General features: G+C 41.4%; 1 protein-coding gene across 1 annotated transcript in view; it reads right to left on the reverse strand.

The window, feature by feature from the left end:
- LOC135549587 (collagen alpha-2(IX) chain-like) overlaps nt 1–17,961 on the reverse strand; it is a 37,619-nt gene that overhangs the window by 1,559 nt on the left and 18,099 nt on the right. Inside the window, exons 18-31 of the mRNA XM_064979682.1 lie at nt 17,832–17,885; nt 17,097–17,150; nt 15,718–15,762; nt 15,192–15,245; nt 10,061–10,114; nt 9,820–9,873; nt 9,594–9,665; nt 8,949–8,984; nt 8,723–8,767; nt 8,514–8,546; nt 7,994–8,140; nt 7,729–7,783; nt 7,445–7,633; nt 7,251–7,328 (exon numbers count right to left, since the gene is read on the reverse strand). Coding sequence (XP_064835754.1) covers nt 7,251–7,328; nt 7,445–7,633; nt 7,729–7,783; nt 7,994–8,140; nt 8,514–8,546; nt 8,723–8,767; nt 8,949–8,984; nt 9,594–9,665; nt 9,820–9,873; nt 10,061–10,114; nt 15,192–15,245; nt 15,718–15,762; nt 17,097–17,150; nt 17,832–17,885 — 970 coding nt within the window. The remainder of the gene's footprint in view (nt 1–7,250; nt 7,329–7,444; nt 7,634–7,728; nt 7,784–7,993; nt 8,141–8,513; nt 8,547–8,722; nt 8,768–8,948; nt 8,985–9,593; nt 9,666–9,819; nt 9,874–10,060; nt 10,115–15,191; nt 15,246–15,717; nt 15,763–17,096; nt 17,151–17,831; nt 17,886–17,961) is intronic.

Genomic DNA, 17,961 nt, shown 5'->3' on the forward strand with positions numbered 1-17,961 from the left:
AGGTTTCAAACTTTTACTTTGACACCATGACTTCCTGAGGTAAGTTGATACACTTTTTATTGTAATATTTTCTGTAATTATTTTTGTACAATAAACTAAAACATAGATAGACAAAAACAATAGACAATTTAACGTTTACATACATACATTTCCACAAACAATGATATCACATTTGCTCAGACCCACATGTTCTCACCATATCAACACCCGTTGCTGTTTCTAATGCTTGTAAGACTCTGCCCCATATTACTGTCTTTAGCCAGATTTTTTTTCAAGATTTCAATAATAAAGCATGCCATGTCATGAAATATGCAGATAGACGTATTAAAAGTAAATGTACATTGTAAAACTTCAGACTGCCAGCGCAGCTTTTTAACTCTGCCCAGAACTTTTGGACTTTATAGCACTCCCAGAAGGCATGAATTATTGACAAGTTATTCGTTTTATACTAAAGACATGACTCTGCAGTTGTAGTGTAGAATTTGTTAATTTTTGTTTTTTGTATAATAAATTATATACATTTAGATTAGTTTATACTGGATTTAAGAGTACCGTTTTGTTAACTGTAATTTTGCTCATTATGTTCCAACACTGCCTAGTGTTGCCTATATCCATTATTTGTAAGCCTTGGTTCCAATAGCTTATATTGTGATAGACTCTCTCTGCAAGGTGTTGTATATCTTACCTCTCATATGAGCATCTGTTTCTGACCCCAACATGATTTCCTCAACATTTCTCTGATGTCCAAAAGTGTTCAGGTTGATATTTTGTGATAACATTTTTAAGTTGACTTATTTGTTTTATCTAACATCCATTTAAATAGGCAAGTCAGTTAAGAACAAATTCTTATTTTACAATGACAGCCTACCCCGGCCAAGCCCTCCTCTAACCCGGACAACTGTGCACCGCCCTATGGGACTCCTGATCACCGCCGGTTGTGCTACAGCCCGGGATCAAACCCGGGATTGAAAGGTCTGTGCCTACTAGAACTGACATGCAGTGCCTTAGACCAATGCACCACTTGGGAGCCCAATATAGTATTTGAAAATGTCTACATTAATCAGTCCAAAACAGTTTTTCATTCTGTCATTGAAATAATTGTATTTCCTATTACTCTGTCATTTACAGTTTCTATGCCTTTGGTTTTCCATGTGGGCCAATTTACCGGTGAAGCTATCAAAGGATTGTTCCATAGGGGTGTGTTTTTAGGGAAATATTTTGGTTATTGTAGATTCTTTAATGTTATTATAATGTTCTTAACTATGAAGTTGTTAATGTTCTTAGTGCCATCCTTTGAAAACAAACAGGTGAAAAGATCCTATGGATGAGCATCCACATCTTCATTATGTACCCATCGCTCCAGTTTACTGCCTTTAACTATATGTCGCAAGTAAAAGCATTGGGTGGCGAGTTGACACAATTCCATGTCTGGAAGGTTAAAACATCCCTATTTATTATACGAGTTTTATTTTCCCATATGAAGTCTGTTATCTTATGTCCGAAAATACTTTTTTAAAGGTCTTTAACGGGGTAAATGATATTACCGAAATTAAAAATAAAAACTTTGCCATTCTAAAGAGGTTTATTCCACCTATAAGATTCATGGGAGAATGTTCATATTAATTAGATGCGCATTAATTTTGTTGAGTGATGATATAAAGTTATCTTTATATATTTGTTGTTTTTTGTCACTTCTTAAGCATCATAAGTATTTTATATTTTTTTGGTCCACTTAAAGGATTGCAGTAGATCATCAGTTATTATATTTATTTTTCCTATTGCCATTATTTCAGTTTTTTCCACTTTCATTTTATATTCTTGGACTTTAGAGTATCCCAAAAATGTTTTTAACAAGGGCAGCATTGAGTTTCAATATTAGTCAGGTACAGTATATCAGGAGATCATCGTCAAATCAGTTTAATTTATATTCATGTTTATCAGTACTCATACTTGTTATGTTTGTGTGCTGTCAAATTCTTTCTGCCAGCAGTTCAATTGCCATTAAAACCAGTAGGGGGAGACAGGACATCCTGTCCTTTTCCCCTTTTAAAGCAATTTCATCAGGTAATGTATTATTTGTGCATAAGTTTGCTTAATGACATTTATATAATATTTGTATTAAATGTATTATTTTAGTCTGGTAAGATTTTGGCCATTTTGATGCTTTTGAGTGTTATTATTTTATTGTCCCACTTTATAAAATGTAATGATCTGTAATCTGCAGGGGACTCTCTAGATTTTCCTGGTTTAATATGACTGAAATAAAAGTTTGATACATGGAACTCGGAAGCATAGCATTGAGTGACGTTTGGTCTCATTGGAATAAATAGGGGCACTACTTTGTCCCAGAATATAAAATACAATTCTGTGTAAGCTGTTCATCTCTGGTGCATTTCTCCGCTGAATGTTTTAACAGTGTCTATTTTTTTCTGTGTGATTTCAATTCATGCTTTATGCAACAGTATGCTTTATCTGAGTTTAACCTGTAGTTGTTGGCTCTTCAAAAGTAAAATATTATATTCCTGCTTAAGTTCAGGAATGTCATTTTCTTTTTTACCTAGTAAAGCTTTTTTATTGGCTTTTTCTAAGATAGTAATTAATTTCTCTTAGAAAAGAAAATCTAACTCAGATTGAACTTTTGCAGAGTATGAGATTATCGTTCCCCTAATGTACTCCGTAAAAGCATTCCAAATTATGTCAGGGGGCAGCTTTTCTCTGTGTTGTATGTCTACATTTGTTATGGTAAAAAAATGTTTAATGTATTTAATACATTTCGGGAATTAAAGATGCGCTCTGTTCATTGACCATAATTATTCTCAAACTATAAGTGCATTTTCTGTTGGTGTAATTAAGCATGATACAGGAGAATGATCCGATATCACTGTATCATGGATTTTAGTACCCAGTATATTGTTGTGAGCATTTTTGGAATATAAAACTTGAAGAGCTTTTCAAACGTTGAGAAAAAAAAGTAGTCTTTTGAAGTCGTGGATAATAATCTCCATGTGCCTGTAAAATATTTGTAGTAATTAACATTTTCAGCCTCTTTGGAGGTTTCTTGAATTTCCATCGTTTTTTTATTGCTATGCCTATCTAATTGGCTGAATGCTTGATTCAGGTTACCTGCTAAAATAATAGTTCCTGTCTGGGTTTGATACGGTGCTTTCAGAAAGTATTCAGACCTCTTGACTTTTTCCACATTTTGTTACATTACAGCCTTTTTCTAAAATGGAAAAAATAATTTTCCCCTCGTTAATCTACACACAATACCCCAATAATGACAAAGAAAAGACATGTTTTCAGGAAATTTTGCAAAAAAACATGAAACAAAAACTGAAATATAACATTTACATAAGTATTCTAACCCTTTACTCAGTACTTTGTTGAAGCACCTTTGGCAGCAATTACAGTCTTGAAGAAAGACTGCCACATACAGTGGGGCAAAAAAGTTTTATTTGTTTTATTTTAAAAATGTATTTGCAAATTATGGTGGAAAATAAGTATTTGGTCAATAACAAAAGTTTATCTCAATACTTTGTTATATACCCTTTGTTGGCAATGACAGAGGTCAAGCGTTTTCTGTAAGTCTTCACAAGGTTTTCACACACTGTTGATGGTATTTTGGCCCATTCCTCCATGCAGATCTCCTCTAGAGCAGTGATGTTTTGGGGCTGTTGTTGGGCAACACGGACTTTCAACTCCCTCCAAAGATTTTCTATGGGGTTGAGATCTGGAGACTGGCTAGGCCACTCCAGGACCTTGAAATGCTTCTTACGAAGCCACTCCTTCGTTGCCCGGGCGGTGTGTTTGGGATCATTGTCATGCTGAAAGACCCAGCCACATTTCGTCTTCAATGCCCTTGCTGATGGAAGGAGGTTTTCACTCAAAATCTCACGATACATGGCCCCATTCATTCTTTCCTTTCCACGGATCAGTCGTCCTGGTCCCTTTGCAGAAAAACAGCCCCAAAGCATGATGTTTCCACCCCCATGCTTCACAGTAGGTATGGTGTTCTTTGGATGCAACTCAGCATTCTTTGTTCTCCAAACACGATGAGTTGAGTTTTTACCAAAAAGTTATATTTTGGTTTCATCTGACCATATGACATTCTATTGTAAAGTGGCTGTTCCACTGGATGTCATAAGGTGAATTCACCAATTTGTAAGTCGCTCTGGATAAGAGCGTCTGCCAAATGACTTAAATGTAAATGTAAATGTAATTCTCCCAATCTTCTTCTGGATCATCCAAATGCTCTCTAGCAAACTTCAGACGGGCCTGGACATGTACTGGCTTAAGCAGGGGGACACGTCTGGCACTGCAGGATTTGAGTCCCTGGCGGCGTAGTGTGTCACTGATGGTAGGCTTTGTTACTTTTGTCCCAGCTCTCTGCAGGTCATTCACTAGGTCCCCCCGTGTGGTTCTGGGATTTTTGCTTACCGTTCTAATGATTATTTTGACCCCACGGGGTGAGATCTTGCGTGGAGCCCCAGATCGAGGGAGATTATCAGTGGTCTTGTATGTCTTCCATTTCCTAATAATTGCTCCCACAGTTGATTTCTTCAAAGCAAGCTTCTTACCTATTGCAGATTCAGTCTTCCCAGCCTGGTGCAGGTCTACAATTTTGTTTCTGGTGTCCTTTGACAGCTCTTTGGTCTTGGCCATAGTGGAGTTTGGAGTGTGACTTGTGAATTGTGGACAGATGTCTTTTATACTGATAACAAGTTCAAACAGGTGCCATTAATAAAGGTAACGAGTGGAGGACAGAGGAGCCTCTTAAAAAAGAACTTACAGGTTTTTTTTCCGTCTTTTTGTCTGTCATAGTTGAAGTGTACCTATGATGAAAAATATAGGCCTCTCTCATCTTTTTAAGTGGGAGAACTTGCACAATTGGTGGCTGACTAAATACTTTTTTGCCCCACTGTAAATACTGTGGTCAGTTTGTAATACCTTGGGAATTAAATGAGTATAGTGGCTGGTGGGGCTCTACTTGGGGAGAGTGGGTCCCCCGAGAGACCGAAGTGAGATGAGTGGAGGCACCACACATACTTCAGGGAAGTCTCTGATGCCCTCCCACCTCCCCCGTCTTGATCCATCGGACAGAGTCAATCTCCTACAAATAACCACCATTGTGTCTTAACCATAATGGCCATCAAGGAATAATAATGACTTGACATCCTCTCCTATTTTGGCCAGAACTCTTATTAATTTTACTGACTCTGATCTGGCGGACTTACTAAACACAAATGATTTGTTTTAAAATGATGTCTGAGTGTTGGAATGTGCCCCTGGCTATCCGTAAATTAATAAAACACAAAACTGGTGTCATCTGGTTTGCTAATATAAGGAATTTGAAATGATTTATACTTTTACTTTTATGTATATTTTAGCAATTACATTTACTTGTGATACTTAAGTATATTTAAAACCAAAGACTTTTAGACTTTTACTCAAGTAGTATTTTACTGGGTGACTTTCACTTGAGTCCTTTTCTGTTAAGGTATCTTTACTTTTACTCAAGTATGACAATTGGGTATTTTTCCACACCCACACATCCATAGAACAGTGATTAACATACAGTACTTGCTATATTTCCCCCTGTGTACTGTCTGTCAGTGTCCATTTAGCCCGTTGGCATTGGCTACTTCTATCGTTACTTCACAGAGAAGAACAGCTACTTGGGGAAAGTAGAGTATAGATTGCATTGGGGGGAGAGGAAAAGAATATTGTTTCAATTTACGATAAGCTGGTCTTCGGCATCACTGTGAATATATATTTTTCCTGCTTTGTCCTCAGTGCAGGGGGGTCTCCTCGTTCAACTGGAAAGGTTTCTTGCAGCTTGTTTAGGGCTTTGTTGGCACTGATTCATTCCATCCTTTGCATTTTCTTCCACACCTGTTCATGTATTCAATATTCTCATGTTGTTTCATCTCATTCTGTTTTCTTGCTGGTCCAATTCAACTTCTACTTTTCAAATGGCACATTTTGGTGTCTTGTTCGTTCATGCGCAAACCTTGTACATGCATGTCTGACACAATAGCCACTACTTTCTTTTCGAGCGAATCTACTTTTTTTTAAACAGATTGTAGCAGTTTGTTTGTTTTGGTGAGCATTGAGAGTATTTTAGCTTTGTTTTCCTGGAAATCATGTAGGTGTTAATTACTCTTGTTTGCGTCTCCAAGTTGCTACTGAGCTTTTCCTCTGGGGGAAGCCATGGCTTGTTGGATTTGTGCAGCCAAGCAGCTTTACCAACTGATTGGTTCGCTATTGTACATAACTGACTGCTCACTCTCTTAGAGTTGCTGGGGATATATTGATTAAGCAATTTTAAGAGGCTTAATTTAAGCTTTGTTGTCTGGTTTCTACATACTGTATAACCACAGTCTCTACATACTGTTTAACCACAGCTTCTACATACTGTATAACCACAGCCTCTACATAATGTATAACCACAGCCTCTACATACTGTATAACCACAGCCTCTACATACTGTATAAACACAGATTCTACATACTGTATAACCACAGCTTCTACATACTGTATAACCACAGCCTCTACATACTGTATAACCACAGCCTCTACATACTGTATAACCACGGTCTCTACTTACTGTATAACCACAGCCTCTACATACTGTATAATCACAGCTTCTACATACTGTATAACCACGGTCTCTACTTACTGTATAACCACAGCCTCTACATACTGTATAACCACAGCTTCTACATACTGTATAACCACAGCCTCTACATACTGTATAACCACAGATTCTACATACTGTACAACCACAGCCTCTACATACTGTATAACCACGGTCTCTACATACTGTATAACCACAGTCTCTACATACTGTATAACCACAGCCTCTACATACTGTATAACCACAGTCTCTACATACTGTATAACCACAGTCTCTACATACTGTATAACCACAGCCTCTACATACTGTATAAACACAGCCTCTACATACTGTATAACCACAGTCTCTACATACTGTATAACCACAGTTTTGTCGGTACGAAATAGAGCTACTCACACCCCATGCGTCTTATCGGTACGCACATGCACCTCCACTTCCACACCTTTAAAGCAACTGGATAGGTGTGTACAGGACGGTCACTGCTGTGTGTGTGTGTGTGTGTGTGTGTGTGTGTGTGTGTGTGTGTGTGTGTGTGTGTGTGTGTGTGTGTGTGTGTGTGTGTGTGTGTGTGTGTGTGTGTGTGTGTGTGTGTGTGGTGCTCCTGGGGTCTCACCTGTTATTCCCGGGGGTCCTGGCTGGCCAGCATGTGGTTTACCAGGATCTCCTCTGTCTCCCTTCGCTCCTCTCTTTCCTGAAAGAGAGAAAGATGGAGGGATGGAGAGGGGCCAGTGGTATTAATCTGTTGTATTACTCTTTGAGTGATCAGTGTCTCTTTTTATCTGGAAAGTCACCAATTTCAGTTTCTACCTTTCAGTCCGGTGTTGCCGATCTGTCCGGAGGCTCCAAACATGCCAGGGATGCCGCGGGCGCCGGTGAGGCCGTGTGGGCCCTGAGCACCGGGAGCTCCTGGGGGTCCAGGAGGACCAGGGGGACCCATGACACCAGCTCCACCCAGTACGGCACGCTTAGCGCTCACTGCTACAGCCGCCAGACGCTCTGGATGAGGAGGATAGAGGATGTATATAACCTACAATCAATGTTTTACCTGGATACAGTAGACTCAGTAGATTTATAATGTTGTGACCTTTTACCTTGCAGCATCTTCAGAACCACCTCAATGATGTGCTGGTCTGATGCATCCCGTCCCTGTAGAGGAGCAAGGAGAGGGAGAGAGAGGGAAGGATGGTGATAGGATAGTAGATGTAAGATGGAGGAAAGGAATGTAGAGGAGAGGAAAGAAAAAAACAACCAATCATCAAGCAATCAGTCAGTCAGTTACTAGCATTCTCTATTGAGGGTAATCATACCACTATCTCACTAATCTGTGTTGTTATGTCAAAGCTTTTTAGGACTCACTGCTGCCCCCACAATGCCTGGCATGCCTGGAACTCCTCTCTCCCCATTGAGACCACGAGGCCCAGGCAGTCCTCCTGGTCCCTGGTCTCCTGGTTTGCCTGAGTCTCCTGTGGGGCCATTGAACCCTGTCTCTCCCCTCACTCCTTGCTGTGGAGGAAAGAGTGGTAGATGAGACCCAAAGTGACAACAGAGTAGGTTCAACTAAATTCTACTAATTTCCAATAGCTTAGACTAGCTTCAACTATCTTCTACTAGCATTGACTATCTTCAAATAGCATCAACTAGCTTCGACTGGCTTCAACTAGCTTTAACTAGCTTCAACTAGCATTGACTAGATGTGACTATCTTCAACAGGCTTCCACTAGCTTTGAATAGATTCAGCTAGTTTCAAGTTGCTTATATTAGCTTTGACTAGCTTCGATTCATTTTGACTATCTTCGACGAGCTTTGACTAGCTTCGACTAGCTTCCATCTACTATGAATGAAGTGTGATTGGGAGTAACCCCAGTGATGTTCTTACCTGTCCTTTGGGTCCAGGCTCACCACCCAAACCCTGCCAGAGGACGGACAGACAGACAGACAGACAGACAGACAGACAGACAGGTCAGTCCAGTCTGAAATCCTCCCTGTGTAGTACAGTCTTCCCCTTAGACTCCACCCTTCCTCTTCCAGAATGTGGCATCCCCCTTTATGATGCCTCCCCCGTCCAATCCTGATAAAGCCACTCACCTTCTCTCCTTTCTCCCCAGCCAAGCCTTCTACACCAGGATCACCCTGAAAGAGTGAGAGAGAGTGAGAGAAAAAAAATCTATTGATCATCGGCTATTACAAAGATGTTTATTATTACAAATTGCTATTACAAAGCCTATTCCAATTGCATCATACGTGAGTTATTTTGGACACTTCATTATGCGGCTATGGCATTGGTTTAAATCACAGGCTTACTGCTACTCACAAAGTCTCCCTTCGCACCAACTTTTCCTTGGAATCCCTGTATAAAGAAAAATGAGTCACACAGTAAATACAGTCAAAAACATAATACATTATAATAAAGAGCAAGGCCAATATATTGATCCAGCTAAGGACTGCAGGAGACACAGCACACGGTAAGAAAGATGTAGTTTCATCTGAAGACATGGGAGATGACAACTCTCGTACTATCATTTATATTGCTAAGGCTCTGTATGGGACAACGGCAGCATCTTTATGAGGCTGGAGGTTTTGTGGGTCAGCACTGCCACCAACAGGCCATTTGGATAACTGCATGATCACATGTGTATGATATCGACACGAATGCATCCTCATTGTGGCTTCGACGTTCAACATTAAAATGAACACACGCATGCACTCGCATGGACACACAAACAATATGTCTCGATACAGACACATCCGTAAACTCACAGGTGCAAGAGCACACAAATATATTTTACACACAGGCACACACAAAGATTAAGGGTATTTTTCACACAGACACACACACACACACACACACACACACACACACACACACACACACACACACACACACACACACACACACACACACACACACACACACACACACACACACACACACACACACACACACACACACACACACCTTGTCTCCCTTGGTTCCTGAGATGCCTTGAGCCCCTGGGACACCCATAGGGCCTCTCATACCCTTGTTGCCCTGCAGAGACACAACAACACTTAGATTATTGTCGTGGCTAGATGTGTGTTTACTTGTTATTTTAAAAGTGATCTCCTGTCAGGAACCGAAGTTAGAGTACCACAGATTTAGCCGAAAGTACACGTTTCTGCTGAGATGTGCAGAAGTGACTTACAGCCTTGCCGACAATGCCCTGTGGCCCTACAGCTCCCCTCTGGCCTCTGTCACCCTGAGGGGGAGAGAACGAGAGAGAGACAGAGAGAGAGAGAGAGAGAGAGAGAGGGGAGAGAGAGAGAGAGAGAGAGAGGGGGGAGAGAGAGAGAGAGAGACGTAGAAAGATTAATTCAAAAACTCCATAGCACTTGTTATAGTGATGATGACTTGTTATAGCTATGGTGACTTGTTATAGAAGATACCTTGGGTCCAGGAACGCCCTCCATACCAGCTTCACCAGGAAGACCAGGCTCACCCTGACAGAGAAGGAGAGAGAGAACCCAATAACTACGGTGGGATAAGCGTCAAAAGCAACCTTGGGAAAATCCTCTGCATTATCATTAACAGCACACTTGTACATTTCCTCAGTGAAAACAATGTACTGAGCAAATGTCAAATTGGCTTTTTACCAAATTATTGTATGACAGATCACATATTCACCCTGCACACCCTAATTGACAGAGAAACATGCTTTCTTGACTTCAAAAAATCCTTTGACTCAATTTGGCATGTGGGTCTACAAATTGATAGAAAGTGGTGTTGGGGAAAAAACAAACACTATACAATTCATGTACACAAAGAAGTCTACAGTTAAAATTGGCAAAAAACACACATTTCTTTCCACAGGGCTGTGGGGTGGGACAGGGATGCAGGTTTAGCCCCGCACACTTCAACAAATTGGCGAGGGCACTGGAACAGTCTGCAGTACCTGGCCTCACCCTACTAGAATCTGATGTCAAATGTCCACTGTTTGCTGATGATCTGGTGCTTCTGTCACCAACCAAGGAGGGAATACAGCAGCACCTAGATATTCTGCACAGATTCAGTCAGACCTGGGCCCTGACAGTAAATCTCAGTAAGACCAAAATAATGGTGTTACAAAAAAGGTCCAGTCGCCAGGACCACAAATACAAATTCCATCTAGACACCATTGTCCTAGAGCACACACAAAACTATACATACCTTGGCCTAAACATCAGCGCCACAGGTAACTTTCACAAAGCCTTCTATGCCATCAAAAGGAACATAAAATTCGACATACCAAATAGGATCTGGCTAAAAATACTTGAATCAGTTATAGAACCCATTGCCCTTTATGGTTGTGAGGTCTGGGGTCCACTCAACAACCAAGAATTCACAAAATGGACAAACACCAAATTGAAACTCTGCATGGGGATTCTGCAAACACATCCTCAGTGTACAACGTAGAACAACAAATAATGCATGCAGAGTAGAATTAGGTCGATACCCGCTAATTATCAAAATCCAGAAAAGAGACGTTAAATTCTACAACTACCTAAAAGGAAGCGATTCCAAAACCTTCCATAACAAAGCCATCACCTACAGAGAGATGAACCTGGAGAATACTTAATACTTACACAATACTGCCCCCTTTGGATGAATTGCGTGCCCATAGCAAACTGAAAAAAAATCTGTCCAAAATTGCTAATATATGCATATAATAATTATTATTGGATAGAAAACACTCTAAAGCTTCTAAAACCGTTTGAATTATGTCTGTAAGTATAGCAGAACTCACAGGGCAGGCAATCTCCCAAACTAGTTTTGGCATCCATAAAGTTGGGACAACTTTGACGTCATCACCCCCACCCTTCCCAACCAGCTATGGATCTGGAAACACTTTCTATGTCTTCCACTAGATGTCCTCATTCAGTAGAGCGTTTAATTGTGCAAATCCCGCAAGCTTTGACCCTTTGTCAGGCAAAATAGTGGGTGTCACGAGAAAATACATGCACGTTCGAGCGCGAATTGTACACAGTCATCCCTCCGTTCCAGAAGGTCTGAGAAGAATTGCTTTTGTCCGGTTGAATCGCCAATTGTTTTGTACGTTTATAACATCCTAAAGCTTGATTCTGCACTTAGTTTGACCAGTTTAGTCGACATATAATATGTAATTTTGAAGTTCTGTTCGGGACCAGAAGTCATTTTGGATGCATTTCAGCTGACACGGGTAGCCTATGCTACTATAACTACACACGAACTGAAACAAAACGATGTAATGGGTAAGTACGACTCCTTCCACTACATTCTGATCGAAGACCATCAAAGGTAAGGGAATATTTATGTTGTAATTTTGGATTTCTGTTGACTCCAACATTGCGGAGAAATATTGCTTACGTCTGAGCGCCGCCTCAGATTATTGAATAGTGAACAATTTCTGTAACGTTAAAAAGAAATGTGACAAAGCGATTGCATTAAGAAGCAGTGTATCTTTCTAACTATATGTAGAACATGTATATTTAGTCAAAGTTTATAATGTGTATTGCTGTTATCTGTCGTTATCTGGCGGAGCTATCTATAATTTCTCCGGACATTTTTGAGGATTTTCTGAACATGGCGTCAATGTAAACGGAGATTCATGGATATAAATTGCATATTATTGAAAAAAACATAAATGTACTGTGTAACATGTCCTATTACTGTCATCTGATGAAGATTTTCAAAAGGTTAGGGAATTATTTTTCTTTTAATCCTGCGTTTGTGATTGCATCTTTTGTTCGACAAAATGGCTACATATCGTCCGTGTCTTTGTGGTGGTTTGACATGTGCTATGTTTTCGCCGTAAAACATTTTAGAAATCTGACTCGCTGGGTAGATGAACAAGGTGTTTATCTTTCATTTGAGCTATTGGACTTGTTAATGTGTGAAGGTTAAATATTTCTAAGAATATTTTTGCATTCTGTTCGCCACCTTTTGAGTTGAGCGGGGGGGGGGGTGCCCTTGGGGAACGTGTAGCGTGAACAAGCAAGCTGGTCCTGGGGCTCTATTCACAAACACAAACACAAACACACCCCACAGAGCACCAGGACAGCAGCACAATTAGACCCAAGCAAATCATGAGAAACATAAAGAGAATTACTTGACACATTGGAAAGAATTCTCCCCAAAAACAGAGCAAACTAGAATGCTATTTGGCCCTAAACAGAGAACACAGTGGAATAATACCTGACCACAGTGTCTGACCCAAACTTAAGGAATGCTTTGACTATGTACAGACTCAGTGTCACGCTCGCTGTCTTCAAACTCCCTGTCATAAATTAGCCAAGGCTCAGCGTGCATGTAATTCCACATCTTTAATTGGAGTGAAACTTTCACAAAAAACAGGTAAACAGAAACCGAACGTGACGCAACCGTGGCGCACACAAACACTCACAGAAAATAAATAATTACCCACAAACACAGGTGGGAAAAAAGGCTGCCTAAGTATGATTCCCAATCAGAGACAACGATAGACAGCTGCCTCTGATTGGGAATCACACCCGGCCAACAAAGAAACAGACAAACTAGAATGCCCACCCAAATCACACCCTGACCTAACCAAATAGAGAAATAAAAAGGCTCTCTAAGGTAAGGGCATGACACTCAGTGAGCATAGCCTTGCTATTGAGAAAGGCTGCGGGGGGCAGACCTGGCTCTCCAGAGAAGACAGGCTATGTGCACACTGCCCAAAAAATGAGGTGGAAACTGAGCTGCCCTTCCTAACCTCCTGACAAATGTATGGCCATATTAGAGACACATATTTCCATCAGATTACACAGATCCACAAAGCAACACATCTGCCACGCTGATCCTCAACACTGGAGCTCCCCAGGGGTGCGTACTCAGTCCCCTCTTGTACTCCCTGTTCACCAAGACTGCATGGCCAGGCATGACTCCAACACCATCATTACATTTTCAGACGACACAACAGTGGTTGGCCTGATCACCGACAACGACGAGACTGCCTATAGGGAGGAGGTCAGAGACCTGGCCGGGTGGTGCCAAAATAACAACCTATCCCTCAACGTAACCAAGACAAAGAAGATGATTGTGGACTACAGGAAAAGGAGGACCGAGCACGTCCCCATTCTCATCGACGGGGCTGTAGTAGAGCAGGTTGAGAGCTTCAAGTTCCTTGGTGTCTACATCAACAACAAACTAGAACGGTCCAAACACACCAAGACAGTCGGGAAGAGCCTATTCCCCCTCAGGAAACTAAAAAGATTTGGCATGGGTCCTGTGATCCTCAAAACATTCTACAGCTGCAATATCGAGAGCATCCTGGTATGGCAATTGCTCAGCCTCCAACCGCAAGGCACTACAGAGGGTAGTGGGTAGTGGGTACGGCCCAGTACATCACTGGTGCTAAGCTGCCTGCCATCCAGGACCTCTACACCAGGCGGTGTCAGAGGAAGGCCCTACAAATTGTCAAAGACCCCAGCCACCCCAGTCATAGACTGTTCTCTCTTCTACCGCTTGGCAAGCAGTACTGGAGTGCCAAGTCTAGGACAAAAAGGCTTCTCAACAGTTTTTACCCCCAAGCCATAAGACTCTTGAACAGGTAATCAAATGGCTACCCAGACTATTTGCGTTGTGTGCCCCCCCAACCCCTCTTTTTACGCAGCTGCTACTCTCTGTTTATCATGTATGCATATACACTTTAACTATACATTCATGTACATACTACTTCAATTGGAACGTCCAACAAGTGCTCCCGCACATTGGCTAACCGGGCTATCTGCATTGTGTCCCGCCACCTGCCACCCACCACCCGCCAACCCCACTTTACACTACTGCTACTCTCTGTTCCACATATATGCATAGTCACTTTACCAAATCTACATGTACATAATACATCAATCAGCCTGACTAACCGGTGTTTGCATGTAGCCTCCCTTCTTTTATAGCCTCGCTACTGTATTTAGTATTTTTACTGTTGTTTTATTTCTTTAATTACCTATTGTTCACCTAAAACTTTTTTGCACTATTGGTTAGAGCCTGTATGTAAGCATTTCACTCTAAGGTCTACACCTGTTGTATTCGGCACACGTGACAAATAAACTTTGATTTGATTTGAATTGAAAACAAACGCAATTTTGATTAACTCCCATATCTACTGGGTGAAATAGCACAGTGTGCCCTCACAGCAGCAAGGGTTGTGACCTGTTGCCACAAGAAAAGGGCAACCAGTGAAGAACAAACACCATTGTCAATACAACCGATATTGATTCTTATTTATTTTCTCTTTTGTACTCTAACCATTTACACATCATTACAACACTGTATATTTACATAATATGACATTTGAAATGTCTTTATTCTTTTGGAACTTCCGTGAGTCTAAAGTTTACCGTTCATTTTTATTGTTTATTTCACTTTTGTTTATTATCTACTTCAGTTGCTTTGGCAATGTAAACATATGTTTCCAATGCAAATAAAGCCCCTTGAATTGATTTGAGTTGAGCGAGAGGTTAACAACAGTCACAATAACAATCTGTAGTCAGTCTGGTGTGTGGAAAACGAACATATACTACATATGGGCAGGTGGCCTACCTGAGGTCCTGGGGCACCAGACATTCCAACATGACCTCTGGGACCAGGCTCTCCCTGAAAGGAAACAGAACATGAAGTTGTCTTTTTTAACCTTTATTTAACTAGGCAAGTCAACTAGGAACAAACTCTTATTTTCAATGATAGCCGAGGAACAGTTGGTTAACTGCCTTGTTCAGGGGCAGAGCAACAGATGTTTACCTTGTCAGCTCAGGGATTCAATCTTGCAACCTTTCGGTTACAAATCCAACGCTCTAACCACTAGGCTACCTGCCGCCCCTCTAACCACTAGGTTACCTGCCGCCCCTCTAACCACTAGGTTACCTGCCGCCCCTCTAACCACTAGGCTACCTGCCGCCCCTTTAACCACTAGGTTACCTGCCGCCCCTCTAACCACTAGGCTACCTGCCGTTATCAGTTGAGGGAGTAGCTTCCTTTGTCTTAGTTTGTGTTTTAGTTTGTATTGTTCTGTATTATTGTGCTGAAGCAGTAGGACAACAAAACAGGGGGGAGACGGTCACAGCCTTACCTTGCCTCCAGGTCCACCCTTGGTTCCGGGGCTGCCAGGCAAACCCTATGAGTGAGACAAGGCCAAAGAGTAGGTCAAAGGTCAAATAAAGGACTTCTAAGTGACCCCTTATTCTATGTTTCTACTTTACAGGTGACTGTCTTGAAGGTTTTCATGTACATGTAGCTAGCCGTGTTGTGAGTATACTGCCTCGTTATCTCACTAATCTGCATTCACAGGGAGCACCTGGTCTGCCTGGAGACAATGGTGTGTGTGTGTGTGTGTGTGTGTGTGTGTGTGTGTGTGTGTGTGTGTGTGTGTGTGTGTGTGTGTGTGTGTGTGTGTGTGTGTGTGTGTGTGTGTGTGTGTGTGTGTGTGTGTGTGTGTGTGTGTTTTAGTGTCTGTGTGTGTGTGTGTGTTGGACTAATGTGTGTTTTTTTTAAAGATTTTAAAGATCATAGTCTGACGGTGAACGGAGTGTGTGTGTGTGTGTGTGTGTGTGTGTGTGTGTGTGTGTGTGTGTGTGTGTGTGTGTGTGTGTGTGTGTGTGTGTGTGTGTGTGTGTGTGTGTGTGTGTGTGTGTGTGTGTGTGTGTGTGTGTGTGTGTGTGTGTGTGTGTGCGTGCGTGCGTGTGTGTTTGCGTGTGCATGTGCCTGTATGTGGCTAAGTAGGTGATAAACTCAGAGCCAGTGTTAAAAGTGTGGCTGTGTTAATGTCACACTTTGATAGTGTGTATCATTGAAATCCCACTCTCATTACCTTTCTGTCTCTCTCACACACAAACACACCACACAGACACACACACCACACAGACACACACACACACACACACACACACACACCACACAGGCACACACACACACACCACACAGACACACACACCACACAGACACACACACACACACATACACACACTTGTTATAAGGAATCGCCCACTGGTGGAGAGAAGCAGCAATTTCAAGGTGGTTTAAATTCCAAAATGGCTTGAGTCTAAGAGTCAAGCTGGACACTTGCCCAGAAAACACACACACACACACACACACACACACACACACACACACACACATAATTCACAGCAAAACATTGTTCTTTCTGTTTTTTGGGTTTCTGTGCAGGTGGGGGGTGATTTATGGTGGTGAGAAGACCCTTTGCGTGTTTTGGGCAACAATGAGGGTTTAAAGCTTGTTTACATGGACTAACTGAGGTTAATCTCTCTCTCTCTCTCTCTCTCACTCTCTCTCTCTCACATAATCATAAATAATGATGGGATAATTATAGTGGATATTAGATGGTGGTCTCTCTCTCTCTTTCTCTCACAAACACACTGCAATGTACACACACTCACACATGCACACACACACATGCGTACACATACAGTTGATACTAAATGTGTTACTAACTGCTGTTCCCTGGTGACCGGGACCACCAGGCCTCCCAGCCTGCCCTGGGGCACCCTGTAGAGAAGAAGAAGAAGAGACTCATCATTATCATCACTATCATCATAACTATCATCAACACCACCATCATCATCATCATGATTACCATCACTATCATCAACAGTATCATCATCATCATCATAATCATCATCATCACTATCACCACTATCATCATCATCATCACTATCATAAATGTCATCAACACCACCATCATCACAATCATAATCATCATCAGGATTACCATCACTATCATCAACAGCATCATCATCATCATAATCATTATCACCACTATCATCATCATCATCATCACTATCATCATAACTATCATCAACAGCATCATCATCATCATCATGATTACCATCACTATCATCAACAGTATCATCATCACTATCATCAACAGCATCATCATCATCATCATGATTACCATCACTATCATCAACAGTATCATCATCACTATCATCAACAGCATCATCATCATCATCATAATCATTATCACCACTATCATCATTATCATTATCACCAACATCATCATTATCATCAACATCATCCTCATCATTATCATCATCATCATCACTATCATCACTATGATAAACAGCATTATCATCATCCTCACTATCATCATCACCATCACCATCATCACCAACAATCCAGGTAGGATACAGGAACAGGTGCATAGATTAAATATACGCCAGGCCTTACCTTGATTCCAGGGATGCCAGGAGTGCCATCCTTTCCATCGATACCAGGCAGACCCTGAAACACCAGACATGAGTAAACATGATACTGTATGCCTAACCATATCTCCAACACTGTTATTACTACACAGTAG

Source organism: Oncorhynchus masou, chromosome 12, assembly GCF_036934945.1.
Source record: "Oncorhynchus masou masou isolate Uvic2021 chromosome 12, UVic_Omas_1.1, whole genome shotgun sequence".
In the NCBI taxonomy this organism is placed as follows: domain Eukaryota; kingdom Metazoa; phylum Chordata; class Actinopteri; order Salmoniformes; family Salmonidae; genus Oncorhynchus; species Oncorhynchus masou.